A 21,097-nucleotide genomic window follows, 5' to 3' on the forward strand; every position below is an offset into this window, starting at 1 on the left:
AGGGAATGTGCCTGTTGTTGTACTCTCCCAAGTGCTTAGTACGGCGCCCTGCACCAGTAAACGCTCAATAAATACGATTGACTGCTCTGCACGTAGTAAGTCCTCGGTAAATGTTCGACCGACTGACCGCCCACCCAGGAAAGGACATCTTGCTGGGCACCACCTCGGGATGGGGAGTGATGTCGGAGGCGGCGAAGCCTGGTGGAAAGGCCCGGGCCTCGGTTTCTAGCTCCGGCCCTGCCCGGGGCCCGTTGCGGAGCTCGGGGCGGTCGTAGCAGGGGAATACGTTTGGAGCGGTGCATTGTAGAATCAATCCGCTATATTGTGTGCTTATCGCATGCAGACCACTGTACTAAGCACTTGGGAGAGGGCAACGCGACAGTATAAAAGACATCGAGCCCGCAGTGAGCTTACAGTCTAGAGGGGAAGACGCGCATCAAAAGAAATAAATGAATGACGGATACGGACATAAGGGCGGTGGGGAGCAGGCGGGCAATAGAGGGAGCGAGTTGGAGCGAGGCGGAAGAGAGAGGGAGAAGAGAGGAGGGCTGTAGTCCGGGAAGGCCTGTGGGAGGAGATGGGCCTTGGTTAAAGAAGCAGCGTGGCTCAATGGCAAGAGCCCGGGCTTGGTAGTCAGAGGTCATGGGTTCGAATCCCGGCTCCACCACTTGTCAGCCGGGTGACTGTGGGCAAGTCACTTCATTTCTCTGTGCCTCAGTGACCTCATCTGTCAAATGGGGATGAAGACTGTGAGCCTCACGTGGGACAACCTGATTATCCTGTATCTCCCCCAGCGCTTAGAACAGTGCTCTGCACATAGTAAGCGCTTAACAAATACCAACACGATGATTATTAAAGCTCTGAAGCGGGGGAAGAGCCATCGTCGGTCAGATAGGAGGAGGGAGGGCGTTCCGGGCCAGAGGTAGGACGGGGGCGAGAGGTCGGAGACGAGATGGAGGAGATTCATTCAATAGTATTTATTGAGCGCTTACTATGTGCAGAGCACTGTACTAAGCGCTCGGGATGAACAAGTCGGCAACAGAGACAGTCTCTGCCGTTTGACGGGCTTACAGTCTAATCGGGGGAGACGGACAGACGAGAACAATGGGAATAAATAGCGTCAAGGGGAAGAACATCTCGTAAAAACCGATGGCGACTAAATAGAATCGAGGCGATGTACAATTCATTAACAAAATAAATAGGGTAACGAAAATATATACAGTCGAGCGGACGAGTACGGTGCTGTGGGGATGGGAAGGGAGAGGTGGAGGAGCAGAGGGAAAAGGGGAAAAGGAGGCTTTAGCTGCGGAGAGGTAAAGGGGGGATGGCAGAGGGAGTAGAGGGGGACGAGGAGCTCAGTCTGGGAACGCCTCTTGGAGGAGGTGAGTTTTAAGTAGGGTTTCGAAGAGGGAAAGAGAATCAGTTTGGCGGAGGTGAGGAGGGAGGGCGTTCCGGGACCGCGGGAGGACGCGGCCCGGGGGTCGACGGCGGGACGGGCGAGACCGAGGGACGGCGAGGGGGTGGGCGGCGGAGGAGCGGAGCGTGCGGGGTGGGCGGTAGTAAGAGAGAAGGGAGGAGAGGTAGGAAGGGGCAAGGTGACGGAGAGCCTCGAAGCCTAGGGTGAGGAGTTTCTGTTTGGAGCGGAGGTCGACAGGCGACCACCGGAGTCGTTTAAGAAGGGGAGTGACAGGCCCAGATCGTCTCTGCGGGAAGATGAGCCGGGCGGCGGAGTGAAGAATAGACCGGAGCGGGGCGAGAGAAGAGGAAGGGAGGTCGGAGAGAAGGCCGACACGGTAGTCTAGCCGGGATATAACGAGAGCCCGTAACGGTAAGGTAGCCGTCTGGGTGGAGAGGAGAGGGCGGATCTCGGCGATATCGTAGAGGTGAAACCGGCAGGTCTCGGTAACGGATAGGATGCGTGGGGTGAACGAGAGGGACGAGTCAAGGATGACACCGAGATTGCGGGCCTGAGAGACGGGAAGGAGGAGATGGAGCTACAGTGAGGGATTGGGGTTAGAGCAGTGGAGTGTGCACGTTGTAGTAGGAAAGGAACCTACCGCCTACCCCGTACGCTCTCCTCCTCTGCCACCCACCTCCTCAGCGTCCCCCGTTCACGCCTATCCCGTTGTCGACCCCCAGCCCGCGTCCTCCCGCTGTCCCGGAACGCCCTCCCTCCTCACCTCCGCCAAACTGACTCTCTTCCCCTCTTCAAAACCCTCCTGAGAGCTCACCTCCTCCAGGAGGCCTTCCCACACTGAGCTCCCCCTTTTCGCTCTGCTGCCCCTCCCCATTCCCTCTTCTCCCTTCCCTCTGCTCTTCCCCTTCCCCTCAGGACTGTACATGTTTGTATATATTATTTGTCTATTTTATTAATGATGTGTGTCTAGGATTCTATTTATCTTGAGAAGCAGTGTGGGTCAGTGGAAAGAGCCCCGGCTTGGGAGTCAGAGGTCATGGGTTCGAATTCCAGCCCTGCCACTTGCCAGCTGTGGGACTGTGGGCAAGTCACTTCACTTCTCTGGGCCTCAGTGACCTCATCTGTCAAATGGGGATTAACTGTGAGCCTCACGTGGGACAATCTGATGACCCTGTATCTCCCCCAGCGCTTAGAACAGTGCTCTGCACATAGTAAGCCGTTGACAAATACCAACATTATTATTTATTTTTATTATCTTGATGATGCCTACCCCAGACTACTCATTTTGTTTTGTCCTCTTTTGCTTTGCTCTCCGCCCCCTTTAGACTGTGAGCCCGTCGTTGGGCGCGGGGGGGATGGTCGCTATCTGTTGCCAAATTGGCCATTCCAAGCGCTTAGTACAGTGCTCTGCACCTAGTAAGAGCTCATTAATTACGATCGAATGAATGAATGAATGAATGAACACAGTAGACATGTGGCAGGGCCGGGATTATAAGTCACCACCTCTGACTCCCAAGCCCGAGCTCTGTAGATGATAAATACGACTGATTGACTGGTTGAGCGCTTAGTACAGTGCTCTGCACATAGTAAGCGCTCAATAAATACGAATGAATGAATGAATGAATGGGGCGCGGGTGGGGGGAGAAGAAGGTGAGGGGACGCTGGAGGCCAAAGTGCGCATGCGCGCGAGAGGGCGCCGGCAGGGGGCGCCGGCGAGACGACGTGTGCGCAGGCGCCGTCCAGGCCCCGCCTCCCGGGGTCGCCATTGGTGGCGGGGTGGGGGTGGGGCGTGAGGAACAGAGATGACGGGGCGAGGGTGACCGAGGGGCGCATGCGCGCCAGAGGGCGGCCTCGAGGGGGGCGTAGGAAGAGATGACGGGACGATAATGGCAGACAGGCGCATGCGCGAAATGGGGAGGCGAGGGGCAGAAAGGCGCATGCGCCCGAGAGGGCGGCGGGACAAAGGTCGTTCCGATGAAGAGCGGCTCGGGCGGAGCCTCCTGCGGGGGTGGGGCAGGGAAGGGAGAGATGACGGGCCGATGGCCCGCGAGGGGCGCATGCGCCACAGAGGGCGGGGCGGGAGGCGCCGTCTAGATAGGGGGAATAGGACGAGGTGACGATGGGCCGATGGGGGTCGAGCGGCGCATGCGTACGACGGGAGGCGGGACCGAGCACGTCAATCCCGGCGCCTCCCAATGAGGAGCGGCTAGGGCCCGCCGCCCGGGGCGCCCATTGGTCTCGTGGAGGGGGTGGGCGGGGCTACTGGGCGGGAGTGGAAGAAAAGATGACGGGTCGAGGGCCCTCGAGGGGCGCATGCGCCTGAGCGGCCCGGGGCGAGATAGGGGGCTAGGAGGAGATAATGGCACCGGAGGGGCCGAGCGGCGCATGCGCGCGACAGGAGGCGGGGCCGAGCCGCGTCAATCCCGGCGCCTCCCAATGAGGAGCGGCCAGGGCCCGCCGCCCGGGGCGCCCATTGGTGGCGTGGAGGGGGTGGGCGGGGTCCGAGGGGGGCGGGGATGACGCGGGGCGCGGTGACGTAGGGCGGGCGGCGGCCAATGGGGCGCGGCGGCGGGGGAGGAAGGCGGGCGGGCGCGCGCGCGGGGCGTCAGTCCCTCACTCACTCACTCACTCACTCGGTCAGTCAGTCAGTCAGTCAGTCAGTCAGTGAGGGAGGAGGAGGCGGCGGGATGGCGGAGGAGGACGGCGGCGGCGGGGGCGGCGGGGGCGGCTCGGAGTGGTGGGGCGCGGTGAGCCCCTGGGCGGCGGTGCTGGCGGCGGCGCTGGCGCTGGGGGCCTACGGGCTGTGGGGGCGGCGGGCGGGGTCCGGGGCGCGGCGCGGCGGCCCGGGGGGGCCGGGGGGGCCCGGGGCGTCCGGAGCCTCCGCCTCCGCCTCCGCCTCCGCCTCCTCCTCCGCCGCCGCCGCCGCCGCGCTGCCCCGCATGAAGCGCCGCGACTTCAGCCTGGCCCAGCTGCGCCAGTTCGACGGGCGGCGCAGCCCGCGCATCCTGCTGGCCGTCCACGGGAAGGTCTTCGACGTCTCCAAGGGCGACAAGTTCTACGGGCCCGGTGAGCGCCGCGCCGCCCCCCGGGCGCGGGTTCGAATCCCCGCGCCGATGGGGGGCCGCGCGGGGGACAGTCCCGTCGCCCCGCATCTCCCCCGGCTCAGCCCTTACATGCCAGCATTCGTGGTGGTGTTATTAGAATGATTTGGCCCTCGAGGTACGGGCGTCCACGCGTCCGTCCCTCCTTGCCCTCGTGTTTGATCACCATCCTAATGATAACGTCGGTATGGGTTAAGCGCTTGCTACGTGCAGAGCACTGGGCTAAGCGCTGCGGGAGATGGAGGGGAATGAGGTGGGCCCACGTGAGGCGCCCAGTCCTCATCCCCATTTTGCAGAGGAGGGAACTGAGGCCCAGCCAATGAATCGTAGTATTGGTTAAGCGCTTACTGTGTGCAGAGCGCTGTGCGAAGCGCTGGGGGATACAAGGTGAGCAGGTGGGCCCACGTGAGGCTTACAGTTTCCTTCCCCGTTTTACAGAGGAGGGAACTGAGGCCCAGAGAAGGGAAGTGACTGGGCCACAGTCACACAGCTGGCAAGGGGCAGAGCAGGGATTCGAACTCGTGACCAGCGACTCCCAAGCCCGGGCTCTTTCCAGTGAAGTGACTTAGCCACAGTCCCACAGCTGACAGAGCGGCGGAGCCGGGATTCGAACCCGTGACCTGGGGCTGCCAAGCCCGGGCTGTTGCCGCTGAGCCATCGCGATGGCATCTGCCGAGCGCCGACTCTGTGCCGAGCACTGCGCCAGGCGCCCGGAGGGAGGGAGGGGGGAGGGAGGGGAGGGAGGGAGGGTCATCGCGTGGTCCCCCTTGGGGCTCCCAGGCTTCAGCCCCATTCTACAGAGGAGGGAACTGAGGCCCAGGGACCGGCCCCGAGTCAGGCCGCGGGATTCGAGTAATAATAATAACAATAATGTTGGTATTTGTTAAGCGCTCACTATGTGCCGAGCACTGTTCTAAGCGCTGGGGGAGACACGGGGGAATCAGGTCATCCCGCGTGGGGCTCACAGTCCTCATCCCCATTTTCCAGAGGAGGTAACTGAGGCCCAGAGAAGTGAAGTGACTTGCCCACAGTCACACAGCCGACAAGTGGCAGAGCTGGGATTCGAACTCATGACCTCTGACTCCCAAGCCCGTGCTCTTTCCACTGAGCCACGCTGCTTCGAACCCACCACCTCCGCCTCCCAAGCCCAGGCGATGGTGGACACGTTCCCCGCCTACAATCCTCTGGTGGTATTTATTGAGCGCTCGCGGTGTGCAGAGCGCTTGGGAGAGGACAGTACGGCGCTCTGCCATCCGTTGTACTTATAAAGCGCTGTCTCGAACGCGTGGGAGAGTCCAGTATGCCCAGTTGGTAGACACGTTCCCTGCTCCCTCGGTCGGTGGTATTTACTGAGCACTTATTCTGGGCAGAGCACTGGACTGCACGCTTAGGAAAGGACAGTACGGCAGACTTGATAGGCACGTTCCCTGCCCGCCATCCGTCAGTTGAGAACCGCCTGCGTGCGCAGCACTGTAGTGAGCGTTTGGGAGAGGACCGCGGCGTCGGTGGACACATTCCCCGCCCGCCACCAGCTCACGGTCCGGAGGGGCAGACGGACGGTAAATCGAAAGAAATGAATCACGGAAATGGACAGAGGTGCCGTGGGGCGGAGGGAGGGAGGGGCGAATGAAGGGGGCTAATCCAACTGCGAGGTTTTTACCTGGAAATTCTCTTCCCCCACCTCATTTGGGCACCGTTAGACCGTTCTGTCTCAAGCGCTCAGTACGGCGCTCTGCACGAAATGCTCGATTGGTTGATGGCCACCGCCCAGCTGCTGCTTTGCTTCAGCTTCAGCCCCACAACCGGGGCCCGGGTTGGGCGCGTGCTAGGCGCCAGGCGCTACGGCAGGTGGAAGAGGAGCTACTGTCCGGCCCTCGGGCGAGGTTGGGGCGGCGGGTGGTCCGCGGGCCGGGCTAGGGGCCCGCCTCGGGCCCGGGACGGTGGCCCGGCTCTCCCAGAGCGAACGGTCGATGCCGGATACCTGTGCGAGGCGCCCGGTTCTGCAGGATAAACGGATCGTTGTGCCCAGTTTTGCGGGATAACCAGGTTGTCGTGCCCGGTTTAGCAGGGTAAATCTCATGCCCAGATTTAGACGGTAACCGTCGTCGTGCCCGGTTTTGTAGGATAACTCTGTCGTCGGGCCCGGTTTTGCAGGATCACTTTGTCGTCGGGCCCGGTTTTGCAGGATCACTTTGTCGTCGGGCCCGGTTTTGCAGGATCACTTTGTCGTCGGGCCCGGTTTTAAACGATAACTGCGTCCTTGTCCCCAGTTTTGCGGGGTAACTGTGTCGCTCTGCCCAGTTTCGCAGGATGATCGGGGGCCCTGGGATGTAAGCGCTTACTTTGTTCCGGGCACCGAACTCAGCGCCGGGGTGGATACCAGCTAATCAGGCTGGACACAGTCCCTATCCCACATGGGCTCATGGTAATAATAATATTTGTGGTATTTAAGCGCTTACTGAGCGTTAGGATAGCTGCAAGCGCATCGAGTTGGACGCAGTCCGTATCCCACTCGGGGCTCCCATTCGACATCCCCGTTTGATAGATGAGGCCGAGAGAAGTGAAGGGACTCGCCCGAGGTCCCACGGCAAGCCGTCGGCAGTGCCGGGATTAAAACCCAGGCCCCTCTGCCCTCAGGCCTGGGCTCTACCCGTCGGACCACCCCGCTCCCCTTTAGTGCCTGGAAGGGGTCGAGCGCTGTGCTGAGCACTGGGGTAAGTGGAGAACGATCCCGTGGGGTTCAGGGACTGAGGAGGTCCCTCGGTCAGTCAGCGGTACCTGTGGAGCGCTTGCCGTGTGCAGAGCACTGTGCTGAGCGCTTGGGCGAGGACGGTACACGGACCCCGGCCGCGAGGAGCTTACAGTTCACAGGGGGAGACTTGCTGAAATAAAGGAGAGAAGCAGGGTGGCCTAATGGATAGAGCTCGGGCCTGGGTTTTAAAACCGGCTCTGCCGATGGCTTGCTGTGGGACCTTGGGCAAGTCGCTTCGCTTCTCTGGGCCTCACTTTCCCCTGGTAAAGTGGGGATTCGATCCCTGTTCTCCCTCCTCCTCAAGGCTTTGAACCCCGCACGGGACAGGGGCTGCATCCACCCTGATGGATTGTACCTTCCCCAGTGCTTAGCACAGTGACCGACCCGTGGTAAGCGCTTAACAAGTACCGTAAAACCAACAAAATGGGGGGGGGGGGGGGCGGGAGAGTCGAGTATGAGGATGTACTGAGCGCTGTCCTGAGGGGACGAGCGTCAGAGTGCTTCGGGGGAGCGTGGTCAGAGGAGCAGTCGACGGAGGGGTGTGTGGGGAGGGGGCGGGGGTCCGATCCCCGTCTTAGAGGTGCGAAAAATGAGTCCCGGGGAGACAGTCATTCGTACTTATTGAGCGCTTTCTGTGTGCAGAGCGCTGTACCGAGCGCTTGGGAGAGGACAATAGAAGGGATAGGCTCCTTGCCCCCGACGAGCTGACGTTTTAGCCCGGCGAAATGGCTTCCCTCGGGTCTCACAGTCGACCAGGGGCCGAGACAGGATTAGAACCCAGATCCTTCTAATTACCAGCTCCGGGCCATAGCTGCCAGGCCACGCCGATGTCCGTCTCCCCGTGTGTGGAGCAATCCGTGAAGTGCTGGTCTCCCGACTTGGGGTCCCGTCGTGTCTTCCCCCCCCCCCGCCGTGGCGGGGGAGACGGGAATCCCGAGTTTCCGGGGCGAAACACACATTTTCCTCCTCCAGGTCTCTCACCGTCGACCTGTAGCTACACCGCAACCGTGAGGTCGTGCCAGTTCGTCGACACGGTCCCCCGAGCACTGGATTTTTTTTCTTTAACGGGATCCGTTAAGCGCTTACTACGTAGCGGTCTCTGCACTAAGCACTGGGGTAGATCCGAGCTAACCAGGTCGGACACGGTCCCCGTCCCACGTGGGGCTCGTGATCTGAGTTTCCATTTTGCAGATGAGGGAGATGAGGCCCAGAGAAGAGAAGTGGCTCTCCCGAGGTTCCCCGGCAGACACGTGGCGCAGCCGGGATGAGAACCCGGCTCCTTCTGACTCCCAGCCCCGGGCTCTAGCCACTAGGCCAGCCTGCTCGGTCAGTGCTCAACTAATACCTTTTATTTTTTGAAAAAAAGACACCGTTCAGGCCGTCAGTGGTATTTTGGGAGTGCTTGCTGGGGGCAGAACAGCATAGGCAGCACAGTGCTGTTCTCTAAAGCCCTCGGTCGGCTCAGCCCCTCCTCGCTCACCTCGCGACTCTCCCGCTCCGGCTCGGCTTGCAGACTCTGCTCCTCTCACACCAACCTTCTCCCCGTCCCTCCGGCTCGTCTGTCTCGTCGCCGCCCTCTCGCCCACGTCCCGCCTCTGGCCTGGAACGCCCTTCTTCTGTCTGACAGGCCGTCACCCTCCCACCCTGCCCCCTCTTCCGAGGCCCGTCTCCTCCAAGAGGCCTTCCCTGACTGCGCCCTTCTTTCCTCTCCCCCCCACTCCCTTCTGCGTCCCCCGATTTATTCATCCTCCCTCCCGGCCCCGCAGCGCCCGTGCAGACGTCCGTCATATACGCATTTATATTGATGTCCGTTTCTCCCTCTCTAAGTTGGTCGTGGGCAGGCCGTGTGTCTGTTCTTTTCGTCTTTCGTTCCCTCCCGGCCACTCGGCCCGGTGCTCTGCACACAGTAAGTGCCCAATAAACGCGAATGATCACTCGACGGTGGGGGAGGACAAACCTCAGCACGGACGGGGGGGATGGAGCCCGGGCCCGGGAGTCCGCAAGACCTGGGTTTTAGCCCTGGCTCCGCCACTTGTCTGCTGAATGTCCTCGGGCCTCAGTTCCCTCGTCTGTCAAATGGGGTTGAAGACGGTGAGCCCCGCCGGACGGGGACGTAGTCCGACCCCCCGTTAGCTTCGATCTCCTCCGGCGGTGCTTGGCACATAGTAAGTGCTTCGTAAACGCCGTTATTATTATAAATAAGAAGAGATAGGTAGTTGATAATAAGGGAATTTAAAGATCCGAACCCAAGTGCCGTGGGGTTGGGGTGAATATCAAAGGTTCCTCCCTGGCCCGGCTGGGAGCGCCTTCCCCCCCTCCAACAGTGAGGCTGCCTCCAGGGATGCAATCAGGAGCCTTAATGAGCACAAAGGGCAGGTGCGCAGGTGTCAGCAGGGCCTTTTCGAGATCCGCTGGGGCCGGAGGGCGTCCCCCCGGACCCCTGGCCTGGGATGTGGGAGGGGGAAAGGGGCGGGGGTTGGACGCGGTGGAGCAGAGGGGATGGATGCTGCCCCCCGGCCAGACGGCGGAGCCGGGGTCCAGCGCCCGCTCTGAGGGCGGGGAAACCGAGGCCCAGGCCGGTCAGGGAGCCGGGCGGCAAGCCCGGGACCTCCCCGACTTCCGGGGCCATCAGTGTTCCCGTCGGTTAGGGGCCGAAGCGAGCGGCAGGGAGAGGGGTGTGGCGGGCCGGGGCTCGCCCGGCCCGGGAGGGGAGACACCCCCCCGCCCCCGACACCCGCCAGACCCGGCGGCTTGCGCCCCCCGGGCCCATTCCGGCCATCGGGACCGCCCCGGGGGGCGGGGGGGCGTCCAGGGCGCCCCTCCGGCCCGAGAACGGAGCAAAATGGCACCCAGACTGAGAGCTCAGGGTGCCCACCTGGCCGCCCCCAGCTCGGGGCGGCCTGGAGAATCAGCACCGTGCTATGCGTTAAGCGCTCACACGTGTCCAACGCCGTTGGAAGCGCTGGGGTCAAGTTAAGTCCCCATCCCACCTGGGGCTCATAGGCAAAGGAGGAGGGAGGGCAGGGATTGAATGCCCATCGTACAGGTGAGGAAGCTGAGGTCCGGAGGAGAGAAGTGGCTTGCCCAAGGTCCCCCGCCGGGAGGGAGGGGTATTTGGATCCTTCGACTGTTGGCGCCGGGCCTCCTGCCGGCCCGGTGGAAATTCCGGTGGAGCTCGCGGCGGCGGCACATCTCGTGGCCGCCCCGGCCCGGGTCCCCGCCCCCTCCGGGCCGTCTGTCCTCCCTGAGGTTCCGTGCCCCCCACCAAGACCTGCACGGGCGTCGGGGTCCCCCCCCCCCGTGGGGAACGCCCCGCTTTTCTCCCGCGGGTCTTGGGTCACGGCGCCAGGGAGCTGGCCGCGTCCTCGTTCACTTAGGACTGGGTGTCCGGATGACCGTCGGACGCCGTGGGGACGGGAGGGTGGGGGGTGTCCGGGACCCCAGGAGGGGGTTCCCTGCCCGGTTTGGGGTCGATGGTCCTTGCGTACAGATGGGGAAAGGGGCAGCTGACCTCTCGCTCCCGGGACGGCCCCTTCAGGCCCCTCCCCAGCGGCCCCGGCAGCCTGCTTAACAATAATCGATAATGGTCGTATGGGTTAAGCGTTTACTATGTGGCAGGCACGGTCCCGAGCGTTAGGGTGGACACGGGCCAATGGGGTCGGATACGGTCCGGCACAGGTTGCCTGGTGAGCTGGAGTTTGGGGTGGGGGGCGGGGGAGGCCGGGGGGCGGAGGGGCAGGTTTGGTTCCTTTATTCTCCTGTGGCCTTTAAGGGGGGGCGGGGGTCCGTCGGGAGAGTTCCACTGCTCCACTGACTGAGAGACAGAAATGATGGACGAGACTGTGAGCCGTTGTTGGGCAGGGATGGTCTCCGTCTATCGCCTAATTGTACGTTCCAAGCGCTCGGCACAGTGCTCTGCGCCCGGTAAGCTCTCGGTAGATACAGTTGAATGAACGAATGAGGGGGCGGGCTCTGCAAAAAATGGGGGGAGGTGTGTCTCTGTCCATCTGGCCGCAAAGCAAGAGGCCACCGATGGCACCGTCCCCATCTCTGCCCCCGCCTCTCCTCGGAGGAGACGGGCCTTCCGTAAGGCGTCGAAGTGGGGGGAGAGGGATGGTCTGGGGGATAGGAGGAGGGAGGGCGTTCCCGGCCAGGGGCGGGACGTGGGCCAGAGGTTGGCGGCGGGATAGACGAGATGGAGGGACAGCCCAGAGGAGCAGAGGGCTCCCGCTGACCGAGCGGGTCGGACCCAGTCCCCATCCCACCCGGGGCTCACGGCCTGTCGGAGGGGGAGCGGAAGGGCGTCCCGGAGACGTCGGGCGGCTTGGCCGAGGTCTCGCCGCAGGCACCGGGCAGACCCGGATCCTCGCCTTGGGTCCGCGGTCCCCTCGGGCCGATATCCGGGGCGTCTGTCTCCGCCACCCACGGCGGGCCATCTTCGGTCTCCTCTGATCGTGTTTGACTGTGCTCCCCCGAGCGCTCACGCAGAGGGAGCGCTCAGTAAACGGCACTGATGGATCGATCGATTGCCTCCAGATCAATCCATCGGTGACATTTATTGAGCTCTTACTGCTTACTAGACTTACCCTAGATGGTCCTCTCCTCATGGGCGGGAAACGTGTCTGCTAACCCTTTTGTATTGGACTCTCCCAATGCAGTGCTCTGCGCACGGTAACTGCTCAGTAAATACCACCGATTGATTAATCGTAGACTCTTGGCTCGTGGTAGGCAGGAATGTGTCCACTCACTGTGCGGGACTGCTGCTCCCAAGCGCAGAGCACTGTGCTCCGCACGGAATAACTGCTCAGTAAAGACCTTTTTGTAAAGATTGTAGACTTTCCGCCCTTTATGGGCGGGGAACACGTCTGCCGACTCTGGATGGTGCTCTCCCGAGCGCTCAGTACTCATCGTGCCCGTAGTGAGCGCTCGATAAATAACGCCGACGGATCGGTCGGCGGAGGGGGTGACTGAGGCCAGGGACGGGAGGGGAGAGCACAGCCCAGGTCCACCCTCCCTCACGGTCCAGGGTGACCGTCGTACGGTGGGCGACCACCGACCCGTTTCCCGGGGGCATCTTGGGGTCCGCGACGGTTGGGACAGGGACGGGAGGGTCCGTCAGAGCCCGGCGGCCGCGGGGCGGTGTTGAACGAGCGGGTCTGGGGCGGCGCGAGGGTCTCGCCGGCCACCCTCTGACCGTGTCCGTGTGCCCCCCGGCAGACGGCCCCTACGGCATCTTCGCCGGGCGCGACGCCTCGCGGGGCCTGGCCACGTTCTGCCTGGACAAGGAGGCCCTCAGGGACGAGTACGACGACCTGTCGGACCTCAACCCCGTGCAGATGGAGAGCGTCCGCGAGTGGGAGATGCAGTTCAAAGGTACCGCACGCGCCTCCCCCCGACCCTCTGCTCCCCCGGGGACCCCCCAGGCCCCTGCCCCTCTGACTGCGGAAGAACGCCCCTCCCCCGGACGCAGGGGAGAAGTGTAAGAGTCTTACACTTAGGAGAAGCAGCGTGGCGCAGTGGAAAGAGCACGGGCTTTGGAGTCAGGGCTCATGAGTTCGAATCCCAGCTCTGCCACTTGTCAGCTGTGTGACTGTGGGCGAGTCACTTCACTTCTCTGTGCCTCAGTTCCCTCATCTGTAAAATGGGGATTAAGACTGTGAGCCCCACGTGGGACAACCTGATTCCCCTGTGTTTACCCCAGCGCTTAGAACAGTGCTCTGCACGTAGTAAGCGCTTAACAAATACCAACATTATTATTAAGAGTCACCTCCCGCCCCCCGGCCCCGGGCACCTTGCGGGCAGCCCCTCCCCCCTTTCTACCTTGACACCCTTTGGAGACTGGAAGCTCAGGAGGTGCGTCTGTCATCCGGTTATATTGCCCTCTCCCAAGCGCTCAGTACAGTGCTCTGCACTCAGGAGGCGTTGAGTAAATCTGAGCGACTGACCGCCCTGCCCTCCCCGCTCCTACCTTTCCTCCCACGCCTCGTCCCCTCCTTGGGATCGACCAAGTCCCTGCTGTGTGCAAAGCACTGTTCTAAGCACTTGGGAGAGGAGAAGAATTAGGAGCATGAGAAGCAGCGTGGCCTAATGGATAGAGCCCGGACCTGGGAATCGGAAGGACCTGGGTTTTACTGCCACTTGTCTGCTGGGTGACCCCGGGCGGGTCACTTTACTTCTCTGGGCCTCGGTTCCCTCTTGCATCAAATGGGGATGGAGACCGTGAGCCCCGTGATCGTGGGGCAGGGACCGTGTCCAATCTGATTAGCTTGGATCTACCCCAGCGCTCAGTACAGTGCCTGGTAACACAGTAAGCCCTTAAATACAGTAAAAAAACCCCCAAAATAATAGACATAGTCCCTGCCCTCGAGGAGTTTACGGTCTGTTGCCTGCGGAGCACTGGACTGAGCGCTTGGGAAAGGACAGCAGCATTAGGCACAGTCCCCACCCTCACTGAAGGGACAGCCTGCCACGTGCAGAGCACCGGACTGAGCCCGAATTGTACTTTCCGAGCGCTTACTACAGTGCTCTGCACGCAGTAAGCGCGCAGTGAGTACGAATGAACGGACCCTCGGGAGGGGACAGTTGGGTTAAGCCGACCGAGTCCCTGGCCGCAAGGAGCTTCATCCATTCATTCACTCGTACTTACTGAGCGCTTACTGTGTGCAGAACGCTGCACTGAGCGCTCGGAAAGTACAGTTGGGCAACGGATAGAGCCAGTCCCTACCCAGCAACGGGCTCACAGTCCGGAAGGGGGGAGGCGGACAACAAAGCAGAAGAAGTAGACAGGCTTCCAGTCTGCCGTGTGCCGAGCACTGGACTGAGCGTTGGGGAGAGGCCCCGCGTTAGGCGGCGCCGTCTCCGGCCCCGTGGAGGAGGAGGAGGAGGAGGGCGGCCTCTCTGACGTCCGGTGGGCGCGTCTGTCCGGCAGAGAAGTACGACTACGTGGGCCGGCTCCTGAAGCCCGGGGAGGAGCCCTCCGAGTACACGGACGAGGAGGACACCAAGGATCACAGCAAACAGGAGTGAACTCTGTCGGCAACCAAAGTCCGGGCCCCTCGGGGCCGCCCCCTCCCCCCGAACCTCACGGAAGCCCCCCGCTCCCTCCCCGCCCCCCGCGGCGGGGGGCCTCGGATCCAGAAATCGGCGGGTGAACCCCCGTCCCCCCTCCCCTTCCCCCCTCCCCCCCCAGCGAGAGGCCGGGCTGAGGGGCGACTCCTCGGAGGACGTGGGGGGGCCCCGGCGTTCTGACCTTCTTTTTTCTTTTTCTTTTTTAGTGGAAAAAACAATCCCCCCCCCCGCCCCTCCCCCTAATCGAAATCAAACAGAAAGACCCCCGACACATGAAATGAGCCACCGAAGCCCGCGGCGTTACCGTTAGTCCGTGCCGCGCCCCCCGACGGTGGGGGGGGCGTCTTCGCCCCCGCCCCCCCATGTCCCAACGCGGGCCGGGGGAGACGCCCCCGTCCCCCCCCGGGGGGCCGGGGCGAAGCCGCCCGAACTGAGATGCTCCGTCCCCGGAACCCCGTGCGCCCGGTGCCCCCTCCCCAACGTCCAGTCGGTATTAATTGTGCCTTATTTCACCTACGTAGACTTGAATTGTTTTAAGGCCAAGCCCCCCGCCGCTTCCCTGTACCCCCCACCACCTTTCCCTCCGCCCCCCCAAGTCACTACGAGCAGCCCGGAGTGACACGAGCGCGGCGTCGCCTCGGCAGGCCCGGCCGCCTGCCCGGGTGTGGCGGCCGAGGGAGGGGACCGCCTCAGTGTTACTGCCGTATCTGTCGATACCCACGGACCTCACCCGCCTCGGAACGGCCCAAAGCGATTCTCCCCCCGCTTCTCTCTTTATGTGGGTTTTTTGTGTTGTTTTCTTTTTTCCTTGGTTGTGTGTTGTTGTTTTTTTTTTCTAAATAATCAAAAACGAAAAAAGAACCTGTCGTCCAAAGCCGCCGCCTCGCTTTGGGGTCTGTGACCCCTCCTCCCCTCCCCCCCCTCACCCCCCCCCCCCCCCCCCACATCTCCTGGGATGGAATCGAGTTGGTCGGGGAGGGGGTGGGCGGGGGCTCGGAGGGTTGGGGGGGGCACAGCCGGGTGTCTGCGTGTGTGCGTGCGTGTGCGTGTGTGGGTGTGCGCGCGAGACTTGGGAGGGATTTGTCTCTGCAGATATTGTAAATAGGAGAACCATTTTAATAAAGCATGGACAGCGAACCGAAACCGGGTGCCCGTTCGGACTCTCTCCCCGGGCCGGGGCCGGGGGGCGCCGTGGACGGAGGTCGGCCCCCGTTGGGTTGGGGCCGGATGAGCCGGTGGCCCCCCGGAAAAGGACCGCCACGGAGAGGGCCGGCCGGCGGAAGCGGGGCCCGCCTTTCCCGGCCGGCCCCGCCGCCGTCAGAACTCCCCTCGGGTGGCACCGGTGGGGACCCCCTCTCCTCCCCTCCCCTCGGTTTGCCCCCCGGTGCCCCCTCCCTCCCTCCCCTCCCCCGGAGAGGCCGGTGGTGGCGGGGGCCACGCCTGGCGCGGAGGGAGAACGGCACGCGGCCGGATCGGGGGGCGTCGGTGTCGGGCGGGGCCTCCTCTCCGGCCTCCGTCTCGAGGAGCGCGGTGGCCTCGGGCCCCGGGACGGCCGCCGCTCGGCTCTCGGACAACCATTTGGGGTCCGTCTGCCCCCACGGGCCAACCCCTGGGGCGGGGGGACCCAGCCGCTCTGATTTTTTGGGTGGGGGCGCGTTGGAAGAGAGCCCCAGGGAGAGGTCTTCCAGCCCCCAGATACCTGCACCTGCTAATCGGGGAGCCCCCCGCCCCCCGTTTTCCCCTCACCAAACTTTTTGAGAAGTTTGAGAAGCAGCATGGCTCAGTGGAAACAGCCCGGGCTTTGGAGTCAGAGGTCATGGGTTCGAGTCCCGGCTCTGCCACTTGTCAGCTGTGTGACTGTGGGCAAGTCACTTAACTTCCCTGTGCCTCAGTTACCTCATCTGTAAAATGGGGATTAAGACTGTGAGCCCCACGTGGGACAACCTGATTCCCCCTGTGTCTACCCCAGCGCTTAGAACAGTGCTCTGCACATAGTAAGCGCTTAACAAATACCAACATTATTATTATTCTTTGGCCCAGAGCCATGGGCTCTACCCTCCCTCTGTCTTTTTTTTCCCCTCTCACGGCATTCGTTCAGCGCTCTGTCTGTGCCGGGCACCGTACTGAGCGCTGGGGTAGGTAGAAGCCGATCAGATTGGACCCAGTCCGTGTCCCACGTGGGACTCACGGTCTCAATCCTCTTTTGACGAATGAAGGAAATGAGGCCCGGGGAAGTGATTTGTCCAGGTCCCACAACGGGAAAGCGGCAGAGCCGGTTTGAGAACCCAGGCCCTCCCGACGCCCAGGCCCGGGCTCCGTCCGCTCGGCCGCGCTGCTTCCCTGGAGCCCCCTCTGTGCTTCTGGGCGGCTCCCGGGAGCCTACGTGGCTCACGAGCATCTCGGGTGGCCTGGCAGGGTCGAAAGGACCTGGGTTCTGATCCCGACTCCGTCACTCGTCGGTTGGTTGACCTTGGGCGAGTCGCTTCACCGCGCCTCAGTTCCCTCGGTTGCAAAACGGGGATTAAGACTGAGACAGGGACGGCGTCCAATCTTGGATCTACCCCAGCGCCAGAACAGTGCCTGGCACGTAGGAAGCATTTCACAAATACCGTAAAGAAGAAAAACCACCAAGGAAGAAGGTGTGAAAACGGGTAGCGCTGAAGCAGTGAGGGGTGGGGGGGGGCCCCTCGGTGCCCCCCAGAAACACCCCGTGGTGGCGGCCAAACGAATCCTGTCCGGGAGCGACGTGGACGTCTTGGAAGTTGGACCTCATTCTGGTGACATCTGCTGAGCGTTCTGGTAAGTTTTGTGCCGAGAATAATTAAAACGGGGTTTGTTGGGAGCTTCCATCTGTCTACCACTGTTCTAAGCGCTGGCGTGGATACAAGCCAGGCAGGTTGGACGGAGTCCCCGTCCCCCGTGGGGCTCACGGTCTTCATCTCCAATTTACAGATGAGGGGACTGAGGCCCAGTGTAGTGACTTGCCCGAGGTCACGCAGCCGTGACGAATGGGTGATGTGAAAAAGTGGGGTTTCTTTAGTTTTTTTATGGTATTGGTTAAGCGCTTGCTGTGTGCCAAGCACTGTACTGAGCACTAAGGTCGATACCAGTTCATCACATTGGACCCGCTCTCATAGCGCACTCTCCCCAGGGCTTAGTACAGTGCACTGCACCCAGTAAGTGCTCGTTAAATAGGATTAACTGACGGACATCGGGCTCCCAGTCAGAGGAGGAGGGAGAATCCCCATTTTACAGCTGAGAAAACAGGCACGGAAACTCAATCAATCAATGGTCTTTACAGAGTGCTTATTATGTGGAGAGCACTTTACTGAGCACTTGGGAGTAAACAGTTCAACAGAATTAGCACACATGATCCCTGCCCATAAATTAAAAGTCTGGAGGAGGAGAGGAGTGGAGTGATTTGTCCAAGGTCACACAACAGGCAATCGACAGAACCGGGATGAGAATCTAGGTCCTCAGACTCGCGCGCCTGAGGTCGTTCCACTAGGCCGTGCTGTTGGGGGTGTGACCTTGGGGAGGTCACTTTACTTCTCCGTGCCTCAGTTCCCTCGTCTGTACAGTGGCGATCAATCCTACTCGCTCCTACTTAGACTGTGAGACGGGGATTGTGTCCGACCTGACTAGCTCATATCTGCCTCCTTCATTCGATCGTATTTATTGAGCGCTTACCGTGTGCAAAGCAGTGTGCTGAGAGCTTAGAAGAGCGCCTGGCACATAGGAAGCGCTAAAATACCGTAAAAAACAACAACAACTGGGTGCAGTCAGCAGGCAGGTAGCCAAGTGGGGCAACTGTCATCCTGTTGCATCACGTTCTTCGCCCCCTGGATGCACAGCTGTACAAAAAGTGTGTGTGTCTGTCCTTGTGAATGGCCGCCCTCGAGGACTCAACGGAGCTCGGGCTCTGGGAACTCCTGGGTTGTGTGCAGACAGCAAGCGCTCTGTAAATACGATTGTTCGATGCAGGACTCCTAATCCCTGGATGGTTCATTGGACGCTCCACCTTGGCTCTCTCCCAGCCAGGGCGGAGGCCGAAGCGCGCGTTTTGTGCGGCTAAATCCGTCCCGGAGGACGACTGCCTCAGTTGCCTCTAGACCTTTTCTTTGGCGTGGTTTCTCTTAATGGTAATTTTGACATTTAAGGGCTTTATTATATGCCAAGCACCGTTCTGAGCCCTGGGGAAGGTAGAAACAGATGGGGTTGGACGTAGTCCCCGTCCCAAGTGGGGCTCGCGGTCTTCGTCCCCGTTTTACAGATGAACCGAGTGAGGCACAGAGAAGTGAAGTGACATGCCCAAGGTCACGCAGCAGACACGTGGCAGAGCTGGGATTAGAACCCAGGTCCTTCTGGCTCCCAGGCCTGGGCTCTCACCGCCGGGCCACGCTTTGTGGACAGGGAACATGTCCGCTAATCCTGTTGTAGCGTCCTCTCCCGAGCGCTTCGTCCAGTGCTCCGCACATAGTAAGCGCTCGGTAGGTACCACTGATGATAATAAGGATGGTATTGGTTAAGCGTTTACTTGGTGCTCGGCACTGTTGTAAGCGCTGAGTGGTTTGGAAGTAGTGGCGTGTGACTTCTTATAAACCGTAGGTGAGACCCGAGGGAGGGTGTAAAGGGTAGACCGTAAGCTTGCTGTGGGTTTATTGTATTTTCCCCAGTGCTCAGTCCAGTGCTCTGCACACAGTACGTGCCCAGTGAATGAATGAATAAATATGGAAGTGTTCCAGTCAGTGGCTTCGGGACATTGGAAAGGCCTCAAGTGTGAAAGTGTGTCCTAATAATAATAAGAATGATGGTATTTGTTAAGCGCTTACTCTGTGCCGAGCCCTGTTCTAAGCGCTGGGGTAGATAGAAGGTTATCAGGTTGTCCCACGTGGGGCTCACGGTCTTCATCCCCCTTTTCCAGATGAGGTAACGGAGGCACAGAGAAGCCAGGTGACTTGCCCAGAGTCACACAGCTGACAAGTGGCGGAGCCGGGAATAGAATCGACCATCACCGGGTGCAAGACTGAAGCTGCCACATAAGAATAATAATTGTGGTAACTGTTAAACCCTTCCTGTGTGCTAAGCACTGTACCAAGCGCCAGAGTAGATACGAGATCATCGGGCCCCCCACGGGGCCAGGGTAAGAGGGAGATCAGGGAATGAGTCGCCATTTTTCAGATGAGGGGACTGAGGCCCAGCGAAGTGAAGCGACTCCTTCGGGGCCACACAGCAGACGAGTGGCATTAGAACCCAGGGCCTCCGGTAGTGGCAGGGAGAGCATTCGGTGTCTGTCGTGTGCTCGGCACCGTGCTGAAACCTGTGGAAGAATGAGCCTGTGTCGTAAGTGGTCGAGGTGTTCGCTCTTCAACTCCGTACTGAACTTGCCTTTCTCGAAGCTGGGTCTTTTCCAACTCTGACTGCGAGAGAGTTTCCCAACACTGGCCCCGGGAGCGGCGGGTGGAAGGGTGGTCACCGGGGCACCGCTGGGCCCCAGACGAGAACCAGAGAAGCGGGGCGGTCTAGCGGATTGCGCTCGGGCCTGGGAGTCGGAGGGACCTGGGTTCTAATCCCGGCTCTGCCGCTTATCTGCTGGGGGACTTGGAGCAGGTCATTTCGCTTCTCTGGGCCTCAGTTCCCTCATCTGTCAAATGGGGATGAAGACCGTGAGCCCCACGTGGGGCAGGGACCGTGTCCAAGCCGATTAGCTTCGATGTACCCCCGCGCTCAGTACGCTACCTGACACGTAGCGAGCCCTCAACGGATACCATAAAAAGGTTTTGGGGGTTTTTTTAATGGTATTTAAACCTTTGTCCCGTGGTGCTCCTCCCCGTCCCAGGAAGTGGCCATCTTGGTGTGGCGGTGGCTGCGGTCCCTGGGCACTTCCAGCTTGCGGCCACATCCTGCCGCTCCTTCCTGACCCGCAACCCGCCCCTGCCTCCCACCCCCATCCCCGCCCCTGCTCTTTCCGCAGCTCGACCGATGCCGTGGACTCCCTCCCCCGGCCTCCTCCCTCCCGGCCTCCTCACTGTGTCCTCGGGGCCCCCTCGGGGCCTCCTTGGCCTCTCCCCGGCCTCCTCTCGGCCTCCCGGCCTCTCGCCCTCCCATCTCTACTCTCGGCCTCGCTACGGCTCCCCCGGGCGTCGCCTTCCGCCCCACGTCTCTCCTCTGAGCGCCCCCGGGGCCCTTGACCTCGGCTGGTGCCCCCCCAACCCCAGGCCTTCTCCCACCACGACGCCCCTCTGCGGTGGTTTGGATTGTTTTTCTCCCCTTGGGTGAAGGAAGGAAACGATTTCTAAAACCCCGGAGGCTCGGGAGGGCCAACAACTTGGATACCTCCGTGGAGAAGCTTGTCTATATATAGACCGGCTGAAATAGGAGAGGGGAGAGGAGGGGGTTGGGAGCCAGCTGAAGGTCCGCTGTCTCTTTCCTCTCCTCCCGCTTTTCCCTTTCCTCCTCTCCTCTTCCCTCACGCTCTCCTCACCCCTTCTCCCTCTGTACCACCCTCTTATTCCTCTTTCTCTCCCCTTCTCACTCCCCATCTCTTCCCTCCTTCACTCTTTTTCTCTCTCTCTCCCTCCGCCTCCCACCCCTCTGTGCTCCTCATCACCTCCCCTCCTCTCCCACTCCCCTTTTCTCCCTCCCCTTCTCCCGTCTTCTCTTTCCCCTTTCCCGTCTTCTCCCCTTCCCTTGTCTCTTTTCTCTTTTCCCCCTTCCCATCTTCTCCTCTCTCCCCTCCCTCTCCCCCCTCCGCCGTTA

At 61.3% G+C, this 21,097-nt stretch overlaps 1 protein-coding gene across 1 annotated transcript; it reads left to right on the forward strand.

The window, feature by feature from the left end:
* The first annotated feature begins 4,104 nt into the window (after positions 1–4,104).
* On the forward strand, positions 4,105–15,119 carry PGRMC2 (progesterone receptor membrane component 2). The gene is made up of 4 exons (XM_029067242.1): positions 4,105–4,159; positions 4,319–4,483; positions 12,488–12,643; positions 14,199–15,119. The coding sequence occupies exons 1-4, from the start codon at positions 4,105–4,107 to the stop codon at positions 14,294–14,296; spliced, it is 474 nt and encodes a 157-aa protein (XP_028923075.1). The 3' UTR covers positions 14,297–15,119.
* The last annotated feature ends 5,978 nt before the right edge of the window (positions 15,120–21,097 follow it).

Source organism: Ornithorhynchus anatinus, chromosome 6 (assembly GCF_004115215.2).
Source record: "Ornithorhynchus anatinus isolate Pmale09 chromosome 6, mOrnAna1.pri.v4, whole genome shotgun sequence".
In the NCBI taxonomy this organism is placed as follows: domain Eukaryota; kingdom Metazoa; phylum Chordata; class Mammalia; order Monotremata; family Ornithorhynchidae; genus Ornithorhynchus; species Ornithorhynchus anatinus.

Bases quoted from the DNA above. Each gene is read 5' to 3' on its own strand.
- PGRMC2 (XM_029067242.1), top strand. From the start codon at position 4,105: ATGGCGGAGGAGGACGGCGGCGGCGGGGGCGGCGGGGGCGGCTCGGAG. The intron at 4,484-12,487 runs GTGAGCGCCGCG...GCCCCCCGGCAG, and splicing joins CGACAAGTTCTACGGGCCCG to ACGGCCCCTACGGCATCTTC. The intron at 12,644-14,198 runs GTACCGCACGCG...TCTGTCCGGCAG, and splicing joins GTGGGAGATGCAGTTCAAAG to AGAAGTACGACTACGTGGGC.